Source organism: Kogia breviceps, chromosome 9 (genome assembly GCF_026419965.1).
Source record: "Kogia breviceps isolate mKogBre1 chromosome 9, mKogBre1 haplotype 1, whole genome shotgun sequence".
Lineage (NCBI taxonomy): Eukaryota > Metazoa > Chordata > Mammalia > Artiodactyla > Physeteridae > Kogia > Kogia breviceps.
The window spans coordinates 40,370,324-40,396,203 of NC_081318.1; the positions used below are offsets into that span (position 1 = coordinate 40,370,324).

General features: G+C 38.0%; 3 protein-coding genes across 6 annotated transcripts in view; 2 read left to right on the plus strand and 1 right to left on the minus strand.

Moving 5' to 3' along the window:
- The window catches only part of DNAJB9 (DnaJ heat shock protein family (Hsp40) member B9), a 700,535-nt gene extending 685,179 nt beyond the window's left edge, over positions 1–15,356 (minus strand). The window contains exons 1-5 of one of the 4 annotated variants that reach the window (XR_010842141.1): positions 15,172–15,356; positions 13,259–13,485; positions 12,056–12,322; positions 7,336–7,400; positions 3,592–3,646 (exon numbers count right to left, since the gene is read on the minus strand). Coding sequence is in view for 2 of the 4 variants with exons in the window: in XM_067042325.1 (XP_066898426.1) it covers positions 11,868–12,322; positions 13,259–13,475 (672 nt within the window). In the remaining 2 variants the exon portion in view is untranslated. Of the gene's footprint in view, positions 1–3,591; positions 3,647–7,335; positions 7,401–10,805; positions 12,323–13,258; positions 13,486–15,024 lie in introns of those variants that run through there. The other 3 variants (XR_010842140.1, XM_067042325.1, XM_059074148.2) reach the window with 3 other exon arrangements.
- A 59-nt stretch (positions 15,357–15,415) lies between these two features.
- On the plus strand, positions 15,416–23,613 carry THAP5 (THAP domain containing 5). The gene is made up of 3 exons (XM_059074304.2): positions 15,416–15,633; positions 19,365–19,557; positions 20,313–23,613. Exons 1-3 carry the CDS (start codon positions 15,554–15,556, stop codon positions 21,225–21,227), a joined length of 1,188 nt encoding a protein of 395 aa, XP_058930287.1. The 5' UTR covers positions 15,416–15,553; the 3' UTR covers positions 21,228–23,613.
- The window catches only part of ELMO1 (engulfment and cell motility 1), an 803,227-nt gene continuing 792,918 nt past the window's right edge, over positions 15,572–25,880 (plus strand). The window contains exon 1 of the mRNA XM_067042328.1: positions 15,572–15,633. The gene's annotated coding sequence lies outside the window, so the exon portion shown is untranslated. The remainder of the gene's footprint in view (positions 15,634–25,880) is intronic.

Sequence of the window (25,880 nt, forward strand, 5' to 3'; positions counted from 1 at the left end):
TCAGTATTATCTAAATGTTAAGAATAAATACAAATAAATAACCAGATAATATACATTAGCAAACACCAGTTCATTCCATTTCTAATTATGAAACATGTAATATAATGTAGAAAATGCTAAGAAAACTCATTTAAAACAAGAAAATGTTATTGCTTTTTAAAATAATACATACATATTAATACATTTAGTTGTAACTAAAAGTAAACTGTAAAATATCAGCAGAGAATTTTACTGACTTTTCTCTAATATGTGTAATGAATCATGTAATTCTTCAAGTGATTATTACTATGTGAAATTATATTTGAATAATAGGAAATCAAGTTTAAAAAATTAAATAGTAGAAAGTCTAAGTTGCTAATTTGTGAGTGATAATTACATAATGTGTTGTAACCCAAAAAAAGACTACCATGAGGCATCTCTGGGATGTCAGCAGCATAGCTTGGTGGGGGAAAGGTGAAAACAATGAATTGGCAGGGCCAAAGCTAAGGGAAATGATCCAGGTGTAGATTTGACTCCCTACAGGCCAGTAGTTAAAATTCAAAGCCAGTATTCAAATAAATGAGGAAAATTGAGGTTTGACAGAGGCAGGATGGGGCAGAACAGAAAGGGGTGGGTGCAAAAGATTTGATCAGGTAAATGGGTGAGGGTTAGCAACCAATCTTCACACGAAAAAGAATGTAATAGGCTTCCTTGACTTGATGAAGGAGACTTATATCTCAAATTTAGTGAACACCATTTAGCAAATAATTTCCCTCTTAAAATGCCTACATAATGATAAATACAAACTATTCAAAGATATTTTGAGGGGCTTCCCTGGTGGCGCAGTGGTTGAGAGTCTGCCTGCCGATGCAGGGCACACGGGTTCGTGCCCCAGCCGGGAAGATCCCACATACCGCAGAGCGGCTGGGCCCGTGAGCCATGGCCGCTGAGCCTGCGCGTCCGGAGTCTGTGCTCCGCAACGGGAGAGGCCACAACAGTGAGAGGCCCGCGTACCGCAAAAAAAAAAAAAAAAAAAGATATTTTGATATGTAGATGCTGAATAGGTGACTAGGCCTTACTACCTAAATGACTATATCCTGAATGATAGACTAGTAAGGTATGGAATTCTATTTTATACCCCAGAAAAATCACAAATTCTTATATTATGGAACTTTGGGGTCTGTCCCAAATAGTTGAAACCATAAACGTTAAACCTACCAATGCCACGATTCTACAATATTTAAGGTGGGGTTGGTTCCTAACTGAAACAAAAACTCAGCTATCATTTAGGGGTACAAAGAGAAAAAGCCCAATCCTCTTTAAAAACATCTAATGGGGGCTTCCCTGGTGGCTCAGTGGTTGAGGGTCCACCTGCCGATGCAGGGGACACAGGTTCGTACCCCAGTCTGGGAAGATCCCACATGCCGCGGAGCGGCTGGGCCCGTGAGCCATGGCCGCTGAGCCTGTGTGTCCGGAGCCTGTGCTCCACAAAGGGAGAGGCCACAGCAGTGAGAGGCCCGCGTACCGCAAAAAAAAAAAAAAAAAAAAAAAAAAAAAAAAAAAAAAAAATCTAATGGTGAAGAATAAATTATAAAGGAAGTAAAAACATGCAAGACCACTGAAGTGTTTTTTTTAAGTTTAAATATTCAATTGCTTGTAATGTATACATCCTTCCCATCCATCCTCTTAAGTCCTCTCTAATAAAGCACTTTTCTCACCAGGTATCAATACTTTTCCAGGAGACCATGAGTTGTAGGGGAGAATATCCGCAGCCCCAGCAGGTGGTCTTGACTAGCCCAAACCAAGCATGGTGGTCATATTCTCCTTATTAACAACTGGTTTAGGTGTGAACATGTAACAGTATAGAACATTTCTGGCCAATAAGATGGGAGGGAAAAATTTTTTGAGGGCATTCAAGAGAAGCTTTCATGGCTCTTAACAGCCATCAGGATGAAGCCAACACAGAGATAAGAGCCCAGAGAGCTATGAAAAAGCAAAACCAGATTCCTGGCAAGTACCACTCCTGCAGCTGCCTGACCACTGGACTCCTTGTTAAAGAAGAGAATAAGCTTTGTATTGCTTGAGTAAATTTAATTTAGGGGTTTTCTGTTAGTTGCAGGCATCCTAACTGATACACCAGGCTTTTTTTCTTTAAAAATATACTAATGTAGAAAAAAATGCATTCACAAACAATTCAAACACAACAGGTTGATATAAAATGCAAAGTAAGTCTTCCCTGACCTCCCAGTACTACTCCTCAGAAATTATCATGTAACCAGTGTCTATTAGCAGATCTTTTGGTAGTTGTCATTTAAAATTGAAAATAATATACCTAATCATGGTCTTTATCAGCTTTAGACAGAATCAACCACCTACCGTGAAAGATTATAGAATTAGTACACTAAGCCTTTTCCTCTCCTTTTTTTCTTCTATTTCACAATGTGATGTACATTTTACATCATTAACCAATAAATATAATTAAATCTTTTGTGTACCGTTTATAGATTGAAAAACATTTATAATATTATATAAACAAATTTGTTGTAAATTGAGTAATAAAAGAAACAATATCAGTTTTCCAAATGAGAAATTCCCAAGTGTCAAATTCTAATGTATGCTCTCAATTTCTTTCTAGCTTTATTTCTTCATAAGGGTATATACTCAGTCACATTGTCTAGTTTCCCATGTTGTAACCCTTCTTGTACATTGTAATTCAGAGTAAAAAACCAGTAGTTTTTTTCATAAAGGGTATGTGGATGGTAATCTTTGAGTTCTTGCATTTCTAAAATGTCTATTTTGGCTTCACCTTCTATTAATATTTATTCGGTTACAAAGTTCAAAAGCATTTTTCCCTCAGATATTTGGAGACATTACTCCATTCCACTTCAGCATCTGCTATTATTTTCCCCATGTCTGTGAAGCGAATTCTTGCTACTTTGTAGGAAACTTTTCACCCCACATTCCCCACCTAATACTGCCCATTTCTCTGTAACTCTTCCCCCAAAAACTCTACACACTGCTTTTCTAGATTTGGTATCTTCAGCTCCTCCCCTTCCATTCTCCTTCTCTCTCTCCCTCCCTGTCACCCTTTTGTAATAATTTATTTTTTGGTGTGGTCGGGGTTGGGTGAGAAAAGGATGCTTTATGTACCCCCACAAGATGAGACCATCTCACCAGAAGTTTACCGTAAAAGTTTACATTAGGAATAAGACCAGTAATTTTTTAAATTTAGGCATATTTGCAGAGTAAAAAAGAATAGATGATTCTTGCAAGACTGTGACAAACTACTCACTTATGTTAGTATTTTGATCTGTTTCCATGTACCCCATTATTCTGAAGACATAGCCAAAGAATATTTCAAGAAGCAAAATATGTATGGGGGTGTGTGTGTGCCTGTAATTATTTCATTCTTCACTGTCAGAACCTGTCTGATAGCACCAGTTCCTAATACTAGTCCAAAAGTAAACAGATGAGACTATAAGAATCATTCGCTCTTTATCCACTTTGACTCTTCTGTCCTCAAATACCGTCTTATTTTTAAAATACAATATAGAAACAATAATGACTAGTTTTTATTTTCTTGGAAGAATAATAAAGGAGCTTTTCACTTACATAAATTGTACTGTCATATTTGCTTGATGATGGCTTTTACAGGTATAAAATAGTTCTGAAAAAAACAATGTTATTCAGAGTGGTGATCAAAAGAAGAAAAGCATGTTGATGAAATATAAGCTACACTCAATAAAATAATGGGTTTGATGGATAATCTTTTTCAGGTCATATTTAATTCAAACAGATGAGACAGAAAGAGAAAGGGAGGGAGAGCATGGGAGCACAAGCATAGTATATGCTATCATCCTTGCTCCACTTGAAGTACTATTTAATACGCGTTCATGAACATGTTCTAAAAATTCATTATCATTTGTTATTCAGTTTTATTTAGGTCAGTATTCACCAAACTTTTGCTGTGGCACACCTGGATTTGGTACTCAATAAAAATGATTCTACGGTCCAAACAATAATTAGTATCTCTACCGGAGATTCACAATATAGGTTAGCATATTAAAAACTCTGAGAAGCCCAATAAATGAGTATTCAAGGACCCAAATTTCCAACATGTTTTGGGGAGGTTTTCCCTCCACACCATCAAGTAATGCTCCTAACACCTGCTGGGTATGCTACAATTTAACTCAATTTTGACACTATCTGGAGACAGGGTCAGATCCCACAGGTTAAGGACTCAGTCCTACAAGACTATTTTTCACTTCAGATGCCAACCACAAGCCCAGACTGTCACCTGTGCTTCTGACCAACTGGCCACAGACTGGAGGTTCCCCGGACTCCTTCCTCAGGTTCTATTAATTTGCTAGAGAGGCTCACAGAACTCAGAGAAACACTTTACTTACTGATTTATTATAAAAGGATATGACTAAGAACAGCCAAATAGAAGGAGTGCATAGAGCATGATATGTGGAAAGGGCACCAAGTTCCCACACCCTCTCCAGGTGCACCACTCTCCCTAATCTCCATGTGTTCACCAATTTGGAAGCTCTCCAAACCCTCTCCTTTTTGGGGGGGGGTTTATAGAGGCTTCATTACAGAGGCAGGATTGATTAAATCATTGGTTACCAATTCAATCTTCAGCTCCTCTCCCTTCCCAAAAGCCTAGGGGTGGGACTGAAAGTTCTAACCCTCTAACCACTTCTAGCAACCAGCCCCCATTGTTAGGTATGGTCCAAAAGTCACATTGTTAGCATAACAAGAGACACTGCTTTGCTGTCATCACAGGAAATTCCAAAGGTTTTGGGAACTGGGAACTGAATGAAAGCCAAGTTGCTAACCCTTCAACAACATGGGTGTTAGGGGCACTGACCTCACGCAGTGGAAAATCTGAGTATAACTTTACAGTCAGCCTGTTTTTTCCACAGTTCCAAAACCACAGAATCAACCGACAACAGACTGTGTAGTACTTAAAATAAATTTTAAGTATTTATTGAAAATATCTGTGTATAAGTGGACCTGTGTAGTTCAAACTTGTATTGTTTGAGGGTCAACTGTATACATGAAAAATGTATTCTGATCATCTAAATGACCAAGCATGTATTTCTTATAAATCACAATACTGAACACCCTTATGAACACTTAACAAGATTCAAATCTTAATCTACATTTCACAAATCTATTTGAACATGCTATTTTTTCATAGCATATTTATTATCAACCTGTAGAACCTCATTCTGAAGAGCAAGCTATTTGCTACAAGTATGGAGTCATAACTGAAACTCTAGTAAAATATCCATGTTAAAAATTCTGTCCAAAAATGTATTCAGTATAAATTATTTTCCAAATTTCTTTAAAAGCACTTAGTTTTGCTGCCATTCTCTCTAAACCTGCTCCAATGAGGCACACCCCCACCACTTGCTAAAAATTAGTCTTGTCAAGTTCATTTCTGAGCTCTACATTGTTAGAAAGAACAATGGCTACTTCTCAGGCATCTTCTTACTGGACTCAGTGGCAGCATTTTACAAAGTTGACCACTTTCTACTTCTTAATAAACTGTTTCACTTTCTCTCAAGACACAAAACTCCTAACTCATTGGCTGCTTCTTCTCAGATGCCATTGTGGGTTCCTCATTTTCTCCTTGTACTTTTAATTTTAGAGCACCTGAGGGTTCAGTTCTTGGATTGTTTCATTTTATATCTATAAATATTCCCTTGGTGATTTCATTTACACACTCATGGTTTAAAATATTCCCTATATTTTGACAATTCCAAAATACACATCTTCAGCTCCATTCTCTCTCCAAATTCCAGGCCTATCTCCAACCGTCTACACATTGTCGCTAAGTTGGTATGTCCAAACTGAATTTCCCATCTTCCCTCTTAAATGTCTTCTTGCAACTATCCCCATCTTAGTTAATGGCAACTATCCTTCTGGTTCTCTATAAACACTAAATTTGGAGTCCTTTTCTCCTCTTTCATGTCTATATCCAACCGGTAAGCAATTCCTACTGGCAACCACTTCCCACCATTGCCACCGCTACCCTCCTGGTTGTAGTGTGTAAGCTGCATCAATTTCTCATCCTGGAATACAGAAATAGACTAATTGGCCTCTCTATTCCGCTGTTGCCCCTCTATAGTCTATTAACAACACAGAAGCCAGTATGATCCTTTTAAAACATATATAAGATAAAGTCATTTATTTGCTCGAAACTCAGCTATCACATCACATTCTAATGCCAAACCCTTTACAAAAGCTGACAAAGCCCTACATGATCTGTCCTGCCCCCTACCCCACTATCTTTATAAACTCATCTCCAACTACTCCCCCGTGTCACTGACCTCCAGCTACACTGGCTTCTTTGCTTTTCCTAGAAATTGTCACACATTTCCATCTTCCATACAAATAACTCAAGCCTGCATATTCACGTTCTCAATGAAGCCTACACAGACCATCCGGTTGAAAATTGCAACATGTTTTTGACCTGCCTGCCCTGCCAATATCCTTCCCTGTATTATACTTCCTTTCTTTTGTAGAGTGTAAAAAATTAATAAACAGAAATCTCAATTATTTAAATAGAATGGGTAGACCAGAATGTGAGCTCTCACACCTTACCACCATAGCGGAGCCCAACAGGAAGACGACTTCCCACTCTTTCCTGACAAGAGCTCGCCTGAGACTGTCACAACTCAGCCAATGAAAAGCCATGGACTCTTTACTATAACCCTCTTGGCTTCCTTTTCCCCCTATGAAATAATTCTCCTCTCCATTTTTGCTGGGGAATTGGATGTGGTTTGCCATGGTTACAGAATCTGAATGGCAGCTCTTTGTTGATCCCCAATAAACACTTTTGTGTGTGTGTGTGTGCTAGGCGGGCCTCTCACTGTTGTGGCCTCTCCCGTTGCGGAGCACAGGCTCCGGACACGCAGGCTCAGCAGCCATGGCTCACGGGCCCAGCCGCTCCGCGGCACGTGGGATCTTCCCAACCAGGGCACGAACCCATGTCCCCTGCATCGGCAGGAGGTCTCTCAACCACTGCAACACCAGGGAAGCCCCCAAATAAACCCATTTTTGCTGGAGAAATTACTAGCAGTCTATTTAAGTCAACAGTAATTATTTTTTTATGGTTATTACCGATCTCCTTTGAAGAGAATGTAAGCACCTGCACCCCATACTCCTTACATTATCGATGACAATAAATAAAACTGCATAGCAAATTATCTAGCGTACAGGAGTAAAAATTATTTTTCCTCTACCCTCTTAGAGGGTCCTCCTCTTTGCTGAGGAACGCCCCCACCCAGGTTATAAAAGACAGATTAGCAAGAGAAAAACAAAAAGAAGTTTAATAACATGTACCTTCTGTATATATGGGAGATGGACAGGAAAACTGAGTAACACTCAGGAATGGCCCAAGCCATCACCTACGGAAAGACACAATAAGATGAAAAAGATGTTTGGAGTGGGGGGCAAGTTATATGAGATTTTCAGGCAAAGCACAGTAAGCAAGGATATGGTTGTTGTGTTGACTTAAGCCCGTGCCTTCCCCACTGCTAAGAGTTGCTAGAGATTTAGTCATCTTCCTCTTCCTTGTCCAGAGAGGGAGACACACTTAAAAATGAAAATTTCCTTATAAATGTAAACATCTCTTATAGAAGGGTACCATTTACTTGGTTTTTTGAGCTTCTCCTACAATTTTGTTTGTTTACAATAATCAGTGTAAGATAATCCTTATGCCAAAGAGCCATATTTTTGGGGTGGCAAATTCTGCTCCCATTCACTGGGTAGTTCAACCACAGGGCAAGGAATGAAGAGAAGATGGAGAGTGGTTTGAGTAGCAAAGTTCAGCTAAGAGGAAGAATCTGAATTTCACAGAATATAGTCAAAAGGCCTGCATGGTAGGGTGAAAAATAAGAGGCCCAAAATGGAGTTGTTTATGCTAAGCCCCACAACACCTAACCAAGGCTTAAGTACTGTATCAGCTCTCCCAGAAATGGAATCTCAACCCAATCAGGAAATACCTGATGGGCACTAGTGACATAATCTGCCTGACAGATCCGTGCCATCCCCTAAAGGAAGGTGACCTTGCGACAACTTTTTGCTGGTATAACTTCCTTGTCCTGCTTCTTCCTGCCTGTAAGTCTTTCATGTTGTTTAGTTCCTCAGAGCTCCTTTCTATCAGCTAGGTGTAAAGCTGCCTGACACATGAATCACTGAATAAAGCCAATAAGATCTTTAAAATTCACTCATGTGAATTTTGTTTTTTAACAATAGGGAACATACACACTGCACATCTGCTGTATCTTCCACTGACTTTGGCTGTGGTTGATGTAAATGTAAACTAAATGTGGATTCATACTGTTTCATCAAATCCTGTCTGACACCATCACCAAATGGAAGGAAACGTTGGTGTAAGCAGGTAAGGTAAGATAAGGACCTATGCCTGATCCACTGGTGCATGTCAGTAAACACAGGGTTGGATTTAGGGTTTCTCTTCCTTACTGTTGGTTTTCCTTAAATGTCTGAATTCCTTAGGCATCTGTTATGTGTTTATGAAGGACTTACATCAACTTGCACAGAGAGATGAGAAAAGCAGTTTCTTCAGCAGTTACGTACGCCTGTGTTAAAGCTCCTTTTTGTTGTTTTTTTTTTCTTTCAGTACGCGGGCCTCTCACTGTTGTGGCCTCTCCCATTGCGAAGCACAGCCTCCAGATGAGCAGGCTCCGCGGCATGTGGGATCTTCCCGGACCGGGGCACGAACCCGTGTCCCCTGCATTGGCAGGTGGACTCTCAACCACTGTGCCACCAGGGAAGCCCTAAAGCTCCTTTTTGAATAGGAGCTATGGTTTCTTGTAAGTTGTCAGGTTATTTCAACCTGCAGGCAACTGGAGGTGAGTATGTCATCAGCATGCAGAAGTTATTGTTCCCTACACATACCAAAGTAATACGGCTTTATTTACTCTGGGAGTGGAGGGCTGCTACTACTCACCAACACCCACTCCATCACCAAGTGAAAACTCACTTCACCTCTGCTCTTTTTTTGGCATCTCAATACCCTGAAATGAGGAGCCTGCCCAGGGATAATCTCTTTCTTCGAAGTTATCCTAAGTCCCTGACCTGAAGAAAAAGCTGTCAACAGTTTACCTGAAAGAGAGAGAAAAGGGCAAGGGTTCCCCATGAAGTTCTACTCTGGCCCATTCTTTCACTTTGCTTCCCCTTCCCCACCCCCTTAAAAATCTGAGACTTAAAAGCTTCTCCAGGACACCTTGACTGTGGTTCTCTGATTTCCCTCTCAATTCAATTTCTTCTGCTTTATACTTTTTCTTTATATCATGCCTCAAAACTTCTGTATGTTGTTTTACAGCATGCTTACAACTTCATTATTATATTTTCTGTCACTGGGACCAAAAGGGGAAACAATCATGACTGATTTTATTCAACCTGTCACCTGGAACTAAAGAGATGCCAGCATTAACATGAAAAATATAAAACCTTAGAGACCTACTGCTGATACCAATCTCTTCTTTATTCTGTTTGGCAATGGTCTCAATTTCCTCTAGTGTGTTTTTATTTGCTTTTACTTCAAAAAAATTAGAATAACTACTCCAGGATTGTATAAATTCTTAATTGACCTTGGGCAACCTAAATTTTCACAGAACTAATCTCAGAATTGGACCTGAAATTTAGAGCACAAAACTACCTACCAATCTGGAGCACCAAAAGAATTTCATGCCGACCACATGCACTATAGCATCCAATGCAAGACATACTCATTCCAGAAAACTTGAAAAATTACAGAAATTAGTTCAAGAAAAAGATTAAGTCATGTTATGAATATTACTATTTTATGCCAAGGAAAAAAAAGTGATAGATTTCATGTGTTTACTTGTGTAGGGAGTGTAGATTAAGCTACTGTCTTGGTCATTTCATAACTACAGGAGTTTACCATTCTCCTTGTGCATTCAACCTGTATAAACTATAAAGAAGAAAAATTTTAAATTACTGAGGAAACTTTCATGTTGATTACTGGTCTAATTTCTAGTTGCTTATATAACTAACTACTCACACACACATACCTGTAGATTACCTAAGCGTCTTTATGTTTAGTTTGTATCATAAGAGTTATGATTCATGCTACATTTTTCCTTGCAAAAAGTATGCCAAAGAGCCAAATGGGAGGTTATAAAAAAAGAAGGGGTTCAAATAAATGTTTAAAATGGGAAAAACAAGAAAGATAATCAAGGGTACAGATGCCAGCAATATTAAAATAATCCTTGAAGTTCATCGTCGTTTGAAATTTTTGTTTTTGCCTCATTTGTTCTGTTTAATAGGCCACAGATAATCCTCAGACCAAAATACAACGTATGGCTATTTTCTTACTATCAAACAAAAGTAGTAGGTATAACTTCCAGGAAATAATTAAGGTACATAAATATAATAGAATAAATTCATTTTCTTCACAGATGTCAAATTAAAGAGGATCACTAACAAATACAGCTTCATGCAAAGTCTGCTTTTTCCCAACCAGACCTAAAGAGGAAAGCAGCAGGGGCAAGAATACTTGTTCCTAGCAAGCAAATACACCAAAATTATAATTAACAAAATCTTCAAGCTACCAAAAACTGTGAGGGAAGGAGGATGGAGGACGATAAGAAAGCAAGAGAAATTACAAAACAGCAATCTAACAAGGTCACCTCAGGGTTTCTGGTTAGTGAAAAGTAACTTCTAGAATATGGTCTATGATCAGTATAAGCAGCCCAATTGCTTATATACCCTCCCTATCTGCAGAATTGCTGAATAAACTTTAAACAATAAAATGACAACAGAGATCATATTGTAAATATTATATTTCTCTCACAAAGGTGTATGAGATATTTACTAGTTTTAATATGTATCCATAGGATTAATACTTATGTGGAGTATAACACGGAAAAGTGCGGAACTAAAGAAATAAGTCTATCTGAAAAAAAAGCACACATTTCTTAGGATTTAAAAATATTGCACATAATAAGGTTGCACAGAAATTACTGGCTGTTTTTATAAACAGAATGAGGTATTAGTCAATCTCTAAAGAGGAGGGCAAAGAAGAAAAACCACACACACACAAAAATACATAAATCCATAATAAGACTTAGAGCGTCAAAAATTAAGAAAGAAATGTGAAAAGATGTGTAAAATAGCTATGATTTCAACACTACAAAATCATTAGCCAGGGACCAAACATGTAACAAACTCTGGACAATGTTAAGTTTTCAACTTTCTTTGAGTGTAAATGACTATGAGCAATACAATCATTTCCTTTACTCAAATTCTTCTGCATGGTTCTCTGGTAAATATTAAACCATACCTTTCTGAAGCTTTCAGTGGAAATTAACCAAGATACTGCTTGCTATCCTTTGCTGAACGACTCAATTATACAGTTTCACATACATTTTGCGACCCAAGTCAGAGATGCTACAGAGCATGCAATTTTAAATTAGCAAAGGTTTCACTGCAAAAAAATCATTCAAGTTCACACAACTTAAATCTACAATAACTTTTAAAATTTAACCTTTAAATAAATATTTAAAGGCAGGCAAACTCATTTTTTCCTTGGTAATAAAACTGGTCATGTTAATAAGCCCAAGGGCAGGTAGAGAAAAAAGACCAGGCAGAATTATAATATCTTTTTTTAAAGAACCTTGCCTAATCAGGGAAATTAATAACTAGCTATTTCTCTACTAACTGAATGTTCAGAATTTCTCAAAAACAATTTAAATATATTTGAGAGCTATATCAAGTTAAGTGAAATCATGCACTTGTCAAAATAGTTCACAAAAAATTGGTTCTGCATCAAAGATATTGAAGAAGAGTCAACTAGTTGGGTTTAAAGAGAACAGAAAAAGGACAATCTACTGCCCTGAACAGTCAGTGTATGTAGTCACCATATTTCCTTTTCGTTGAGTGACAGTCCTACAGTGCTTGCTAGATCCATGGAAGCTATTTTCAGTCTGTACTGTATGTCGATTGGTGGTGGTGTCAAAACCATTAAAAGAAAACATTTTCTCCATATCTTCAAACATGTCATCAAACAACCCACCTCCAAAAGAAAACTCCTGGAAATGGTGCCTTTGTCTACTGGAACCATCCTGGTGTGCCTGGAAGTGATTTTCAAAATGCTTCTTGGACCGAGTGTTTTGGTTTTGACCAAAAAAACCAAAGTCTTTAAATAAGTCATCAAAATTGAAGTTAAATGACTGCTCAAAAGGACTTCCACTAGCTCTTTGTCCTTTACCATTAGTAAAAGCACTATGTCCAAGTGTATCATATTCTTTTCGCCTATTAGCATCTGAGAGTGTTTCATATGCTGAAAGAAATAAAAATACTTTAGTAACTGAAAGTAATCAAAATTACATATACCCAAACCTCTTTATTTTATGAAAGTATTTCACATCACAAATAAAACCAAATGCTACTATCATAAAAGTTAGAAGTCACAAAAGGCAGAGACTTTGTCTTATTCACCGCATACTATCAGCAGTTAGCACAATGCCTGCCTCTAGTAAATAACCAATAAATATTTGTTAAATCAATGCTACTATTAATACAAATAAATATGGGGGCAATAATTTCAGAGTTATTATTTGCACAAAATCATCACTTGTATGAAAGAATTTAATGAGCAAATCCAGAGGAATTCAGATTTTTCACCTACTAGTTGAAGTAAATGTTTAACTCCAACTCCCTACTCAGTTACCTCCACCCACCATTAATTACTAAATGCTCAGGAAATGCAATTTGTTTTAGAATTAGTCTTAAGTCAAAACTTGTTTCATATTTTTCCTTTAAAGACAAATGTGGCTTTGAAAGATGTATACCAAGTGAGAAAGAAAAAAAAACCAAGGCGTTTTAGAGTCTATTTAATTTTTTTATGCTTAATATTTTTATATTTAATTTCCATAATTCATAAAAAACTTTCTTAAATTAATTCATAAGTTTTGGGTATTTAAAATTCCTTTTGACATAGAAACAATAAGCAACTTTATAAATAACAAAAAAATGAAATAATACATTTCAACATTTTCAGACTTGAATGCCAATAGAAGTATATACTTCCACATATCCAGGATCAAAATATCTTATAAGAAAATAGCCTTCAGAATCTCACTCTCACTATATTCATGTGTAGATCCCAGTCTCCCTCCCACCTCCACAAAACCTTCAAATACACACAAACTTCTTAGGTATCATTCTCCTTTACTAGTTAATACCTGTGAGACCTCGGAGATAGTCATTTACGTACCTTCTGCAATCTCTCTGAATTTTGCTTCAGCATCAGGACTCTTATTTTTATCAGGATGGTACTTCATGGCCAACTTGTGAAAGGCCTTCTTAATTTGGCGCTCTGATGCTGACTTTGGCACACCTAAGATATCATAGTAACTTTTTGAGGCCAAAATTAATTCGGTTATCATTAAAATGCAGATTGCAAAGATGAAAACGGACTGGGGAGTAGCCATTTCTAATATCCTAAAAAAGAAAAGAAAAAAAAATATTATCCATGGAACTAATCTTAAGATTTTTCTTTTAAAAGAAACAATGAGCTTTTAGGATTCAAAGTATACTAAAGCAGTATCAAAATGTTAAGCATATATAGTGTATCTTGTATCTATTTCCATGTTATTTCACTTATACAGGCTGCACTACCCCTAAACTGGTTGTAATCTTGAGAGCAAATATAATTAAACCAAATTAAGAAAAATCTTTCTTGGCTTTGCCTTTCCACTAACACTCTGACCATAAACACAGTAGTTACAAAAATATAGCTTAAAATTATCTCAATATCTCAATCTTCCCTTCTAGAATTCATATTCTAAAGGGATTTTTTAAAAACTTTAACTTAATTGGAAAAAAGTACATTACCAAGGTAATCAGCCCAGTATGTCTAAATTAGCAGTAATCTTCCCTCCCTAAGAAACTTTCAGTTTTCATTTCAGCAAGGTGAGCCAAGGATTACACACAGAGAATCTCAATATTACATAATATTGACAACGCAACACAACAGAATGTAATCTTTTTTTTTTAACTATAAGATCCCAAATATTTAACAAAAAAGCATGGATAAATGAGTTTTGTTAAAAACTCATAATTAACAGAATTTAAGATTTCTGCGAAAGCTGACTGAAAAATGAACTTTCATAGTTTGTACTTTAGATAGGGTAAATTCTTTCTAACGTCTCAGGAGTCGTTAAATTGTTTCTCTAACCTTAAAGAAGTTTGAACCTAGAATTCAACTGAGAATTCCTGAGTACAGATTAAATGACTTGGGATTCAAGCGACCCTGCTTGTTGAACACCGTACCACAGGAGTCCTTAAGAACCTAGGATGACATAACACAGCGGACGAAAGACGCTCTGGTTTGTGCAAACTGCCTGCGTTCCTCTCCTGTTGGCCTGTTTGGAGCGTAATTAGCAGATGGATTACTTCTTCCTAGCGAGTTACTCACAGTCACCCGAATCAAGGATCAAGTACGAACTCCTGGTTTAAAGAACACAAACCGAGAGCGTACTGTGACTGATCCCTAGTCAAAGGGCGGGTCTAAAACTGACAGGGAGGCATCTTCCCAATTTCATAAACCTTGCTCCACAGTTTCAAGTTGAATATACCATACTCTCCTAAAAGACGGACTGCTGCGTTATACTGACTCCTTATTCCCAAGAGAGAGCCGGCGGACGGCAAGCCTGGGCCTTACTCCCCAGAGCCAGTGGCTGGTTGGGCTGGACTCGCCCTGTCAGACCTTGCGCCGCCGTCCGGTTGTCCGCGGCTCGGGGTCCGGCCCTGGGAAGAGCTGCCCGACACCCGAGAAAGCCAGCGGCACAACCCCCCCGCCACAAAAACAAAACAAAACAAACAAAAAAAAAAACCGCACTATACTGTGCTTCGGTCATCTCCTTTCTCCTATTCTCTTCCTCAAGAACACCAGGCAACCCGAAGCCCTAGCGGCGACCGTGGCGGACACCGAGGCCTAAACCCCCTCCCGGAGACCCCGGCCTCATCCCTCATTCGCACCCTCCAGCTGCAGCTGCTCCTTCAAAGAGCGGAGGCGCCGGCGATGCTGACTAGCTACTCCACAAGGCTGCGCGGCTCGGCCCACCCAACCCCGGCCTCCGTGGCCTCCGGGAGCTGGTGCGCACCCACTGCCGCTTGTCCACCGACCTCACACTCCTGCCGTCACCACCGCCTCCCCTCACAGCCAGCTCCCCACAGAAGGGCCGGCCGGTGCTCGCGCCACCACCTCAGGAGGAGACCTACACGAAACGCTTTCCTATTGGCTCCCGTCTGCCCACCTGACCCTGGCGCCCTACGCGCACGTGGAAAACTGTTGTGGCTGCTCGGCCTGTGCGTCACTTCCGGCCCCAACCCCCGAAAGGGCCGTACTGAGGCCGGCAGAAGCGGAAGTGAGTCGAGGGTTGCACCGTCTTTCCGTTCCTCCCAGCCTGGCGCAGGCGCGGTGCCTCCAGCGGCCTGGTTCTGCGGCCCCGCCTCAGCGAGGAAGGCCCCCCTGTACCCCTCGGCGGCCCGGGTCTCCTCCGCAGCGATGCCCCGCTATTGCGCAGCGATTTGCTGTAAGAACCGCCGGGGACGAAACAGTAAAGACCGGAAGCTGAGTTTTTACCCGTAAGTTGTCCCTAACGCAGAAGCGTCAGCTTGCCTTTGGGTCGCAGCCTTGTGGCGTTTGGGGTTGGGGTTTGGCGTATCTCCTGTCAGCTCTGTAAATTCGTGCTTGGTTCTGCGGCCGTGTTCGGCCCCTCCGCGGGAGGAGGGCGCGAAGGCTCGAGTTCAGTTTACCTGGAAATGTTCTGACATTTCTAGGGAGGTCTTTGGGCGTGTGGCGAGGCGTTGGGGCCTGTTGGAGTGTTCATAGGGCGCCTAAAGCAGTCACGTTTGCGCGATGCTCCGTGGTTTTCAGAGCGTTTCCCCACCTCCCCGGACCTCATCTAATTGACGACCTTAACCACTACTTCAGGTGCATCAAATGTGCCAAATGGAAAGGTGCACTTAAAGTTAACTTACACTTCCAGTGAGTTGGGTCTTATAGTTGTTATTTAATTCCACTTTCTCCTGACGAAACCGAGGCCTTTGAGAAAGGTTAGGTAAGTGACCTTGAAAGTTTTGTGGCAGAGCCAGAATTATAACCTACCTCCTGCTTAGGGCTCTAGATACTCTCCATTCGTTCAGAGAGCAGGGTAAATAAGGGCTAACAGGTTTTCCCCGCTCTCCCGACGTAGAGCGTTACTCTGAAACCTTTCCTAAGCGAGGAAGCAATTGCCTTTTTTTTTTTTTTTTCCGTAAAAGCGAAAATCTTGTTCGGGCATCAGTACCGGTTAGACCTAACTTTCCTAAAAGTGAAGTGGCAAAAAGCGAACTTTGGAGAAGTGGGGAATACCTGTATTCCAAATTACTACGGCCACGAAATAGTTTCGTGGAAGCCGAGAAGTACCCATTTTTATTTGGAAGAATAGTGAAGCAGTATTGTGTAATAAGTAAGAGGCCAGACTCCAAAGCCAGACTTAGGTTCAGATACTGGCTCCACTACTTTGTAGTTGAATAACCTTCCGTAAATTATTTAACCCTTCTAGCTAAGACCTACCATCTGTAAAGTGGAGACATTAATGATACCTAATTCGCACGTAGCGTGTAAAACGTAAAATGGCTTTTGGCACTCATAACGTGCTTAGTGTTTATGAAAGTCAACGTATTTAGAATATTCTGTTTCCTTTATTTCTTTTATTTAAAAATAATTAATTTAGCCCTAACCTGGTTGTCTTTAACTTTCTTTGAGTTTTCACTAGCTATTTTGTGAAGCTTATTTGACTTTAGACCTGAAGCTTTCGGTTCACTAATGACTCAGCTGCTTTCCATTATCTTAACTAATGAAAAAAACTGATAACTCCAAATAATTCACACCATGTGGCAATATTTCCAGGATTATCTTCCTCGAAGCCCTTCCACAAGTTGTAAAGATATTTTAGGGGGAGAAATATATGCTAGTATATTAATGGCCCTGGCTCTGAGGAGGTTTGTAGCAAAGGATCATGTTGAGCTTGATTTAACCCCATATTTTCCATGTTTACTTGGCCTTGGATTTGGGGGCATCATAACCTCAGACTAAAAATACTTTAATCTTTGTGGACTTCGTAGTTACTGTTTTTAAGGAGGGAAAAATAATAATGCCAGAGGAAGTCAATTATAAAGAATTTTTTCCTCAAAATGAATTTACTGAAAGGGGAGTTTTTAAATGAGTTTTAGAAATTTCATGTGTAATTAGCAAACTAAAAATTGAATTAGTTTTATTCCCCTGATAGCACCAAACTTGAAGAATTGAATTTTCTCATACACTGTAGCAAGCTGCAAAATAAATTTATACTAATTTGAGAATTCAGTGAATATATACATATGGTGACCAGTTTATACCAGTGATTATTTTATGTTTTGGGGAGAATTAATAAGACAGAGAAACAAAATTACCAGTCAGACAAACTGAATCAATGTAGAGATACTAAGTTGTTCCAGAAACATATTCTAGGAGAGTTCTTAGAGATTTACCTGTTAAGAAAGCATTGCAATACAATTACCAATAAAGACATTCACAAAGTGTATTTTTTAAATTGTTTGATAACTTAGCATATAGGTACAATAGAAATAATTTACAAACAGCATCCGTATACATGAAATTACATTTAAAAAATTTTTTGTAAAAGGCATATTCTCATTTTAGCTATAACAGAAAAGGTATAAACTTATCTGTGGATAGCAGAGTTCCAAGTCCTCTGAAAAGAAAATTCTTTGTGCCATTAAATGCCTTGTCTCATTAGGCCTATCATACTTATAACCTAAGTCATTGATATATGTAAGGTTAAAAAATTTTCAAACCATCTATGAATATTATATCTGTGGTAAAAACTTTCAAAGGCAGATAATCTGAGTTTTCCACGGAAGGATATCAGGTTTAAAAATTTTTTCCTACAAAGTACCCAGACTCTTTTCATCGAGCATCTTATAAATTTTTCAATATTTATTTTTAAAAATCGTGCTACTGCAAAGCATAAATGGTTGTGATTGGGAGGAATGTATAACAGCTGCTTTTTGTATGAGGACCTTCTATGTTACTGTTTTTTAAAAATAGGAAATTGCTATGTAGTATGTGTCTTGGACTGTGTTCTTGTAAAATCTTCAAAGAAGTATAAATCACTGTTGTTTAATACAGTTTAACTCAAACCTGATTAGACTGGTAGAATAAAGTTTTCTGTCAAATTCTGCCGTTAGTCCAGTTTTACCCATAAAACACACTGTAGTACGTTAGAGCCAACTCTAAAAATCCAGGTTTCTCAGAACAGGAACAACACGTATAAAGAGCTGTTTCACCTTTCTCTATCTTTTCTGTTTGTTTCATATTATAAAACATCTGAGTCTGTCCTTTAACACATTTAGTTCTTGTGTCAATTTCTCTTTCGGAACTTTGAGTACTTGAATGTTAGAGTTCCCAATCTACCAGCTGTAGAAGACTAGAGATATTGGAGTAAATTACAAATGGGTTGAATTGAGGCTGATTCCAGTAAAGAGAATGGAGGATTAGAAGTTATATAAGATTGAGTATTCATTTTATGTCACCTAAACCATTTGTTTGAATTAACGTCCCGGTATTTTAAAAATATTAATGTAAGAGCCTGAAGTTTAATACTTATTGAATTATAGACAAGAAACCGTTTGACTTGTTATATTACTATGAAGTATATTTGGTTTTTTTGTTTGTTTTTGTGGTACGCGGGCCTCTCACTGTTGTGTCCTCTCCCGTTGCGGAGCACAGGCTCCGGACGCGCAGGCTTAGCGGCCATGGCTCACGGGCCCAGCCACTCCGCGGCATGTGGGATCTTCCCGGACCGGGTCACGAACCCGTGTCCCCTGCATCGGCAGGCGGATTCTCAACCACTGCGCCACCAGGGAAGCCCTATGAAGTATATTTGAATAGGACTTTGTAGTTACTAGTTCTAGGCACTAAAACTTCACTAGTTCTAGGCAAACTACACAACAGAATGAAAAAGAAATGTAATCCATAGGAAATATGAATAGATTTTATCCTTTGTAGTAACATAGGTTTTACTTGAAGGGACTCTGAGTTATGTTTTACAAGCCACTCTTCTCAGACAAAAACTTTGGCTACACATCTCATATCTTAGTCTCTTTGCTGCACAGATGATATGATAGTAGTTGTCATGAAGATGCTATTGTATGGTAGGAGTGGTGGTCTTGCTTTTGTGGCACTTGACCCATAGGTTACCTATGTGTGCAGGCCTGGAATCTGGCAAAATTGTTAAAATATAGCAAAGTTTTCCTTTTTTTACTTTCAGGTTTCCTCTACATGACAAAGAAAGACTTGAAAAATGGTTAAAGAACATGAAGCGAGATTCATGGGTTCCCAGTAAATACCAGTTCCTGTGTAGTGACCATTTTACTCCTGACTCTCTTGACATCAGATGGGGTATTCGCTATTTGAAACAAACTGCAATTCCAACAATATTTTCTTTGCCTGAAGACAATCAGGTATTGGAGGCAGGGAGTAGGGGAGAAGGGGATAATGCTGAGCATGGTGGCAGATTACTGGGTGGCAGGTAATCAGGTAGAGGGGATGAGAGGGAAAGATAACTGCTGGGAAAACACATATTTGAGAAAAAAAAAACTAATTTGTGCTTTTTCTGAAAGTATAATGATTCTTTAAAGATTTAAACCGTTTTGAAACATAGCTTCAGAGGAGCCAAGGATAACACGTACATAAATTATCAAGTTAAGTTATTAATGTAAATGAATGATCTAGATTTTTAACTGGTCTTGTGAGTGATCTAAGATTTTTTTCCATTATATTGATATATTAATTATGCATAATGTTTTTTAAAAAATGCTTTCAAGTATATTTTGAGCTGTTATATACTGAAAACATTTTTTATTTTTTTTATTTTTATTTTTTTTTGCGGTACGCGGGCCTCTCACTGCTGTGGCCTCTCCCGTTGTGGAGCACAGGCTCCGGACGCGCAGGCTCAGCGGCCACGGTTCACGGGCCCAGCCGCTCCGCGGCATGTGGGATCCTCCCGGACCAGGGCACAAACCCGTGTCCCCTGCATCGGCAGGCGGATTCTCAACCACTGCGCCACCAGGGAAGCCCTGAAAACACTTTTTTAACTGAATAAATTTGCTTGGCCAGTATACTGCTCATAGTTGTACTGAAATAGTCAGCACTAACTAATAAGGGAATAAGCCTAGTAAGGACATCTTTATTAGAATTTGAAAATATTATTTTATAGGAGAAAGACCCTTCCAAAAAAATATCTCAGAAGGAAAAATTGAAAGATGAGAAAGAAGTATGCTTAAAAGCCAAGTCAGAAGAGTCATTTTCATCAAATGAGCCAAAGAAGAATACAGTTGACACAGATGTCCCCCCTGAACATGCAGAATTACTTGATTCATCTGCCTTGGTAAAGCCACCAGATCCAAAACCAGAAAGTTTACAAAATAATGTATTAACTCTTAATCTGCTTAAACAAGATACCAGAAAATCAGAACCTACCTTGGAAACATCAGTTAATCAAGACATAGGTATAGGTGGTTTTCACACATCTTTTGAAAATCTAAATTCTACAACTATTACTTTGACAACTTCAAATTCAGAAGGTATTCAGCAGTCTTTGGAAGCCCAAGAAGTGCTTGAAATAACTACCAATCATCTTGCTAACCCACATTTAACAAATAATTCTGTGGAAATTAAGTCAGCACAGGAAAATCCATTCTTGTTCAGCACAGTTACTCAAAGAATTGAAGAATTAAACACAAATAAAGAATCTGTTATTGCCATTTTTGTTCCTACAGAAAATTCCAAACCTACAATTAATTCTTTTATACCTGCCCCCAAAGAAAAGGTGGAAATGGAAGAAGACATAGATGTTGAAGACTCATATAAGGATGTAGACTATGAGATGGAAGTTTTACAGATTGAGCATTCTTACTGCAGACAAGACGTAAGTAAGGAACATCTTTGGCAGAAAGTCTCTAAACTACATTCAAAGATAACTCTCCTTGAGTTACAAGAACAACAAACTCTAGGAAGATTGAAGTCTTTGGAAGCTCTTATAAGGCAGCTAAAACAGGAAAACCGGCTATCTGAAGAAAATGTCAAGATTGTAGAAAACCATTTCACAACGTATGAAGTTACTATGATATAGGATAAAGAGGTTTTAAATCTGTGACTTTTATGTAAGCTTTTTGTTTGCCAAACCAAATTATATGTAAAGTGAACTTTTTCCTGTGTAAAGTTCTTATCTTAATGAAGTTAAGCACGTGCTCTAATGTTATGAACTGCGTCCTGTTCTTATAATGCTCATTTTTGAGAAAAACTAGAGAGTTGTTGGGTAGAAGAAGTTTCATTACTTGTTAATTTTCCCAAATTTGAAGTTAAAATGTAGTGAATAAATAATATGATTAAGTCATAAAATGAGAGAACACGGATATGGTAAACAAGAGCCCAGAATAGAAATCAGGCTCAGGAATCAGTCTTGGTTCTACCGTTGACATGTGACTTGTACAAGTTACTTATCAAGATTCTTAGTCTCTAATCTGTAAAAAGAGGGCACTTAACTAGATCTCTAACATAGTCTGTTTCTTTATAGTTTCTTCCCTTTCTAGTTAGATACTTTTAATAGAAGAAGTTTTCTATATGATAATCTTATACTTACATAAAACTAGATGCTGGCTAGCATTTGATATTATTAACTGTTGGATTCTTCTCAATATTTATTAAATTATGTGTTGCTTGGCCTTTGGGCTATAGTTTTTTGTGTTATAAAGGAAAATACTCCAGTTACAATTTTATTCCAATTGAACTAAAATAAGGAATCAACCATTAGCCCAGTTCTTAGGAGAGGTACTTTAAACTTGAAAGAATATGTACCTTATATGTGGCAGACCATCATAATACACAGTCATTTAAGCTTCTTGACACCTTGTATTTAAGGTTACATTTATAAACCAAAATTTTCAATGAGGTTTTTTTAATACTTTTTTTAAATTATGGTTTTTATCTATTTAATATGTGTAACTTTTTAAAATATGTGCTTATGTTGATTTAAAATTCCAGAATGAGAGAGTAATACCTAATGTTACACCTTCCCACTTATATGTATTTTAGTAAAAGAAATTATAGATAGGTGGTGATTGACCTTGGAGAGACAAGTAGGAAAGAGAAATAATGATGATAGAAATAAAATGAAACGTAAAAGCAGAGACATAGTCGTAGCAACACAAATGTGAAAAATAGATGATCCCTTAGAATTGGCAGTTAATATAATTAAATATGTTACCTTTTATGGTGTTAAGCAAATTCCTGTCAGCCTGATTCTTAGTTTTCTCATCTGTTAATATAACAAATACTGTTGCCTTTTTTGAAGGATGGTTTTTTGAATTCTGTAAGGTAGTAAATGTGTTTTTGGTGCCAGAAAATAGGAGGTGCTCAATAAATATTAGTTGACTACGCAGCAAATAGTATACTAATTGTTTTGTAAATGGATGATTATTTGGGACCATATTTCACTTAGTTTTTTTAGGCTAATAAAATTAATTAGTATTATATGAATGTGTGTCAGCTAATCGTAAAAAGTTGATTAGAGGTGTCCTTATTGTGTGACTGTGGGGCAGAAAATCCTTAAAATTTTTGCATAAATTACGTGTATATAATTGGTAAAGTTGCATTTTGCTGGTATTTAAAATAAATAATATAGATGTAAATAGCCTTTTTAAGTCATTATAAAATATGTTGTACATTGTAGTTATTTTGTATTTAAAGTTATAGTTTACTCAGGAATAATTTAAACTAGTGGTGTTTCTTTAAACTACTAAATTCTAAGTATTTAAGATACTTTCTTGGCTTTTCTATATTCAGTTCAGAATGTTCCCTCTAATTTAGTTAACCAATAAATTTTATTTTGGGTTCTGACCAACTTTATTTCTTACTTATATTCTTATAGGAGCCTCTTAACTAATAGTACCTATATTTTCAATCTCCTGCTTCCATATTTTCCTGGACTCTGCTATCAGCTTTTTACCTAAACTATAGATCTAGCTGTATCACCTGCACACCACCTAACTTTCCTAGCTCAGAAATCTGTAATCACTCTTTAATACCTACAGAGTAAAGCAAAACTTGTTACTATCATGTACGTGATCCTCTGTGATTCTGTTCATCCTGTGTTCTAGCCACACTGGACTTATTAGCATTTCTCAAACATGCTAGACAGGTACTTGTTTTTGTGTCTTCTTATTTTATTCTCTAAGTTCAGCCACTCTGTTAAAATTGTATTTCGATTTTGTTGGAATGTCATCCCTTCTTACCAGTCAAAATTGTTTTTTCTCTGTTCCTACAGGGCTTTGTCTTATATAACACAGAGCTATGTTTTGTAACACCGTAACAGTGTTTACATGGTTTGTATATCATGATGTTATCCATGGCTTTTTCTTTGACTGGACTGTATGCTTTTTGAAAGCAGAATTTTTATTCACTTTTGTTTCTTTGACAATGTAATATTAACTCAATAAATGTTTGGAATGAATATTTTGAATTTGTCTACTTAGAATTTCTTGGTTCTGGTCACCTAAAATCAAGAACCTTCTTAAATATATCCTTGATACCTTGAGAATGATTAGGGAAGGATATAGATCTTCATATAATCTTTAAAACATTCCATGTTTCCAATGGGCAGTACCATTTACCAGTTATCGGCTATGCCACCTATTAATTGATTTTTGTTGTAAAAGGCTATACCCACCACAGACTATTTCCTACTTTATCTGATAGTTAAAAAGGAAATAATTCTAAGGAAGCTGTTTATGCCTACATGTCAGGGAGATTGGTAAGTCAAATTTAGAAAGACTTCATCATATAAATAATTTGTGACGTTGATCTAAACATCAAGCAGGTTTTGGCAAGGGGCGGTGGTGGTTTTTTGGTTTTTGGCTATGCATTTCAAAAATTTTGACATTTCAAGGATGCTTATACATAAGGCATGCATACCACTTTGTTCTTGGTTTGTAAATTAACTTTTATAAACTTTCTTTTTTACACATAAACAAAACCAATTTTCTTAAGGCTACCTTTGTATTCTCTCCTGTACCTCTTGAGCCTTGAACTTTGACCTCTGCAGCAATAAAGCACTTCTGTGACACACACAAGGTCATTTTTTTTAAGAAAAAGAATGCACAGAGTTGTTACATTTTTAAGTGCTGCATTCAAAAGATAGTTACTCAATTCTCTAGTTTGAATAAATTCTTGCAAAGTATCCCTACTGTAATTTGTGATATGATGCTGTGCCCTAAAGTGTATTTTCTTTACTAATAGACAATTTATTATGGCATGTCAGCACAATTTATTTAGATAATACACCACTGCATTCTGTTAATCAATCATTAGGTGTGGCTGAATTTTTTTTGCAGTTATTAAAAAAATCTCAACTTTATAAATATGCAGAATGAAACTTTTTAAAATAAAAACATCAAGCAGGGAACTTTTCTGCATATTTTTCATCTTGAAAAAAAATCAGCCATGTATTAAGAGTTGGAATATTAATGTGCAGATAAATTTTTCTGTTTCTAGCTAAATAGAACAGTTCTGCCAACTAATTTGGTGTTCAAGTACATACTTTTTTAGATTATGCTATTTTGTATTTTTGTGGGTGGACTGGGTAGAAACTGGGTAGAAGTGGGTGGGTAGAAACATTCACAATTGTCAGAGGGAAAAAGCTACAGAGAAGGTTGGGGGTTGGGGGTGGGAGACAAGATGTATCTGTATAAGAGATAAGTTCCTTCAAGGAAGGGTCTGTTTCATTTATCATTTTAACCTATTCTCCACCCTCTGGCTTTTTGGTTACTTGACCACCTCATCTCCAGTGAACTTTTCCTCCATTCCTCTTCAGCCACCTCATTTCTATGGTCAATGGTAGACCTTTATCATCACCAGTACTTGCATCCCATTGAAAAATGTCAACTTCAAGCTCCTCATTCTGACCACCACCTATTGTTTAGCACAGTTATTGGAACAACTCACACTGCAACCAACCACTCTTCCACAGTCTATCATCCCTGTAGTAGGTTCTATTTTTCAAATAATGGCCACAAAATATATCTCATCCTGTATTCTCTTCCGCAGTATATGACCTTGCCACTCCCTTATCAAGAGGTGGAGTTTATTTCTCTACCTTGTTTTTTTTAATTAATCTAATTTATTTTTGGCTGCGTTGAGTCTCTTGCTGCACATGGGCTTTCTCTAGTTGCGGCAAGCGGGGCTACTTTTCGTTGTGCACGGGCTTCTCATTGCGGTGTCTTTTCGTTGCAGAGCACAGGCTCTAGGCACACAAGCTTCAGTAGTTGCGGCATGTGGGCTCAGTAGTTGTGGCTCTCGGGCTCTAGAGCACAGGCTCAGTAGTTGTGGTGCACAGGCTTAGTTGCTCCGTGGTATGTGGGATCTTCCCGGACAAGGGCTCGAACCCATGTCCCCTGCATTCGCAGGCGGATTCTTAACCACTGTGCCACCAGGGAAGCTCTCTCTACCTTTTTTTAATCTGGAAGAGCATGTGACTGCTTTGATCAATAGAATACAGTGAAAGTGACACTGCCAGTTCCAGACTCAGCCCTTAATGGTCCTGGCAGCTTTCACATCCTCTTTGGAGCTTTTGCTTCCTCTCGGAATGCCAGGTGCCATGTAAGATGTGTGATAACCCCGAGATCATGCTGGAAAAGCAAAGTCACATGGAGAAACTCTGGAGAATGAGATATCAGACGTGCAAAGAAGCCACCTTGGAAACTGATTCTCCAGCCCCAGCGACTCGAGA